Source organism: Benincasa hispida, unplaced genomic scaffold (assembly GCF_027475165.1).
Source record: "Benincasa hispida cultivar pf3 unplaced genomic scaffold, pf3_genome.v1.1 HicScf39, whole genome shotgun sequence".
Classification (NCBI taxonomy): domain Eukaryota; kingdom Viridiplantae; phylum Streptophyta; class Magnoliopsida; order Cucurbitales; family Cucurbitaceae; genus Benincasa; species Benincasa hispida.
In genome coordinates this window covers 1-1,778 of record NW_028326481.1, presented here as the reverse complement: position 1 = coordinate 1,778, position 1,778 = coordinate 1, and the positions used below count along the sequence as shown (strand labels likewise).

General features: G+C 31.5%; 1 protein-coding gene across 1 annotated transcript; it reads right to left on the bottom strand.

Moving 5' to 3' along the window:
* Positions 1 to 621: 621 nt before the first annotated feature.
* On the bottom strand, positions 622 to 1,772 carry LOC150030260 (NAC domain-containing protein 100-like). The gene is made up of 2 exons (XM_090309895.1): positions 1,733 to 1,772; positions 622 to 1,643 (listed from the first exon to the last, which is right to left on the bottom strand). The coding sequence occupies exon 2, from the start codon at positions 1,575 to 1,577 to the stop codon at positions 1,008 to 1,010; it is 570 nt and encodes a 189-aa protein (XP_090166021.1). The 5' UTR covers positions 1,578 to 1,643; positions 1,733 to 1,772; the 3' UTR covers positions 622 to 1,007.
* Between the last annotated feature and the right edge of the window lie 6 nt (positions 1,773 to 1,778).

Below are 1,778 nucleotides of genomic sequence, written 5' to 3'. Positions count from 1 at the left end.
TTTGTCAAGAATGTTACAATTTAGTTCCATTGAGTTATGATTAGAATTTAATCACCATGTATTGTAATAGAACACTCATAAATAGTTTTTACAGTATGAGAAATTTATTCAATCATAGGTATTTATGAAATTTTATTAAAAATTAAATTGTAACTTTCTCTAAATTATATGATCAAATTTATAATTAAGGGACTATTTGTTAGAATTTTTATCAAATCATAGGTTTTAACTTCAAATTGCAGCGACTAAACTCTAACATTGAGTAATCACAATATATAGCATTTAGAGATAATAATTAAGTGTATAGCAACATTTTTAAATAGTTACGAATATAGCAAAATCTATCGATGATTCTCTAATAAATTTTTATTAGCGATAGGATTTCAGTACTTATAGACTCCGAAAGTTTATTTAAATTTTATTATATCTATATTTTTATTTTATATTGTACTATATATAATGTATATATACACGCGCTAATACTTTGGGTTCTACCCATCCCTTAAATTCACTAAAGTAAATAATTTAACTCCAAAATAATTATTGTTAAAGAAGAGATTTATAAATAAATAATTAGAGGGAGAGAAAATATATAAAAGAAAATGGTGGGGGTGTGTGAAGTAAGCGCCAAATCCCATAGGACAGAAAATATTATTAAACAAAGATGAGATTAGTTATCCACCGACTGAATCCTATTCTTCAGTCTTCATTCATTTTTCTTCCCAAATAATCCTCCAATCATAATTTCAACACAAAACCAACCCCACCTTCCATTTTTTTTTTTTTTTTCTTTTTTGCCCCCTAAAATTTATCCATTTCTCTCTTCATTCACCATACAATAATAATATTACTCTTAAATTTCACACTTTTTTTTTTAAAAATAATTTTTTGATAATCTAGACAAACACCCACATTCTACTAAACCAAATCCCAAAATTCCCATTTATTATATGTTTTTTTTCTTCTAATATTTCATCTTCAACCTTTCGTCTTTTCCTTTGTTAATTTCAGTAATTCCAGAAGCCGTCAAGGTCGATCGGCGCCATAGAAGCCGCCGGAGCTTCTTGAGAATTGTCAAACGGCCTTCGACCCATTTCAAGGTTTGAAAAAACAGATGAAATTTCGTTGTTAACATCGGTGGTGAGGCACGTTTCTTGAGAGATACTGATTTTGTCTCTCTCTGTTTTGAATGATTCTCGTGTGTTTCCGCCATTGACGTTCTGAATTAAAGCTCTGAGAAGCGATTGTTGCTCTTGCAAAAGAACTGAGTTTGGTAATTGCAGATTTGGCGGAACAGAGAAAGTCTGATTTGGTGGTGAATACATTGAATTCGAATGTGAGTTTCTAGGAAACGAATCGATTGGATTAGGAATAACAGAGAATAGAGAGGTATTGTAAGAAGAAGCCATTGGTTCGAGTTTTCTTTGAGAATCCATGGCGATGGAGAAGCAGGGCACGTTGTTATTGGCCAATTGAACAACAGGGCGTTTACTTTCTCCATTAAATGATGATGAATCTGTTAATGGAGGAAGGATCGAATGGCCAAATTCATTCCCAAAAGAACCCAATTTTGACATACCAGAGATATCCACTTTTTTCCCACTTGAATTCTTCTGAAACACCCTACAAATCACCCACTCATTCTGCAAAGTTAACAGAGAAAATGATCAGAAGAAAAAAAAAAAAAAACAGAGGAAACAAACAAAAATTTGACGATCAATTCGATTCATACCTTGGCAGTTTTAGGGAGGTTTATAGCAGATAGTTTACCCTCTAAT

What these genes read in the sequence shown, in the direction of transcription:
- LOC150030260 (XM_090309895.1), bottom strand. Translation starts at nt 1,577, where the DNA reads ATGTCAAAATTGGGTTCTTTTGGGAATGAATTTGGCCATTCGATCCTT.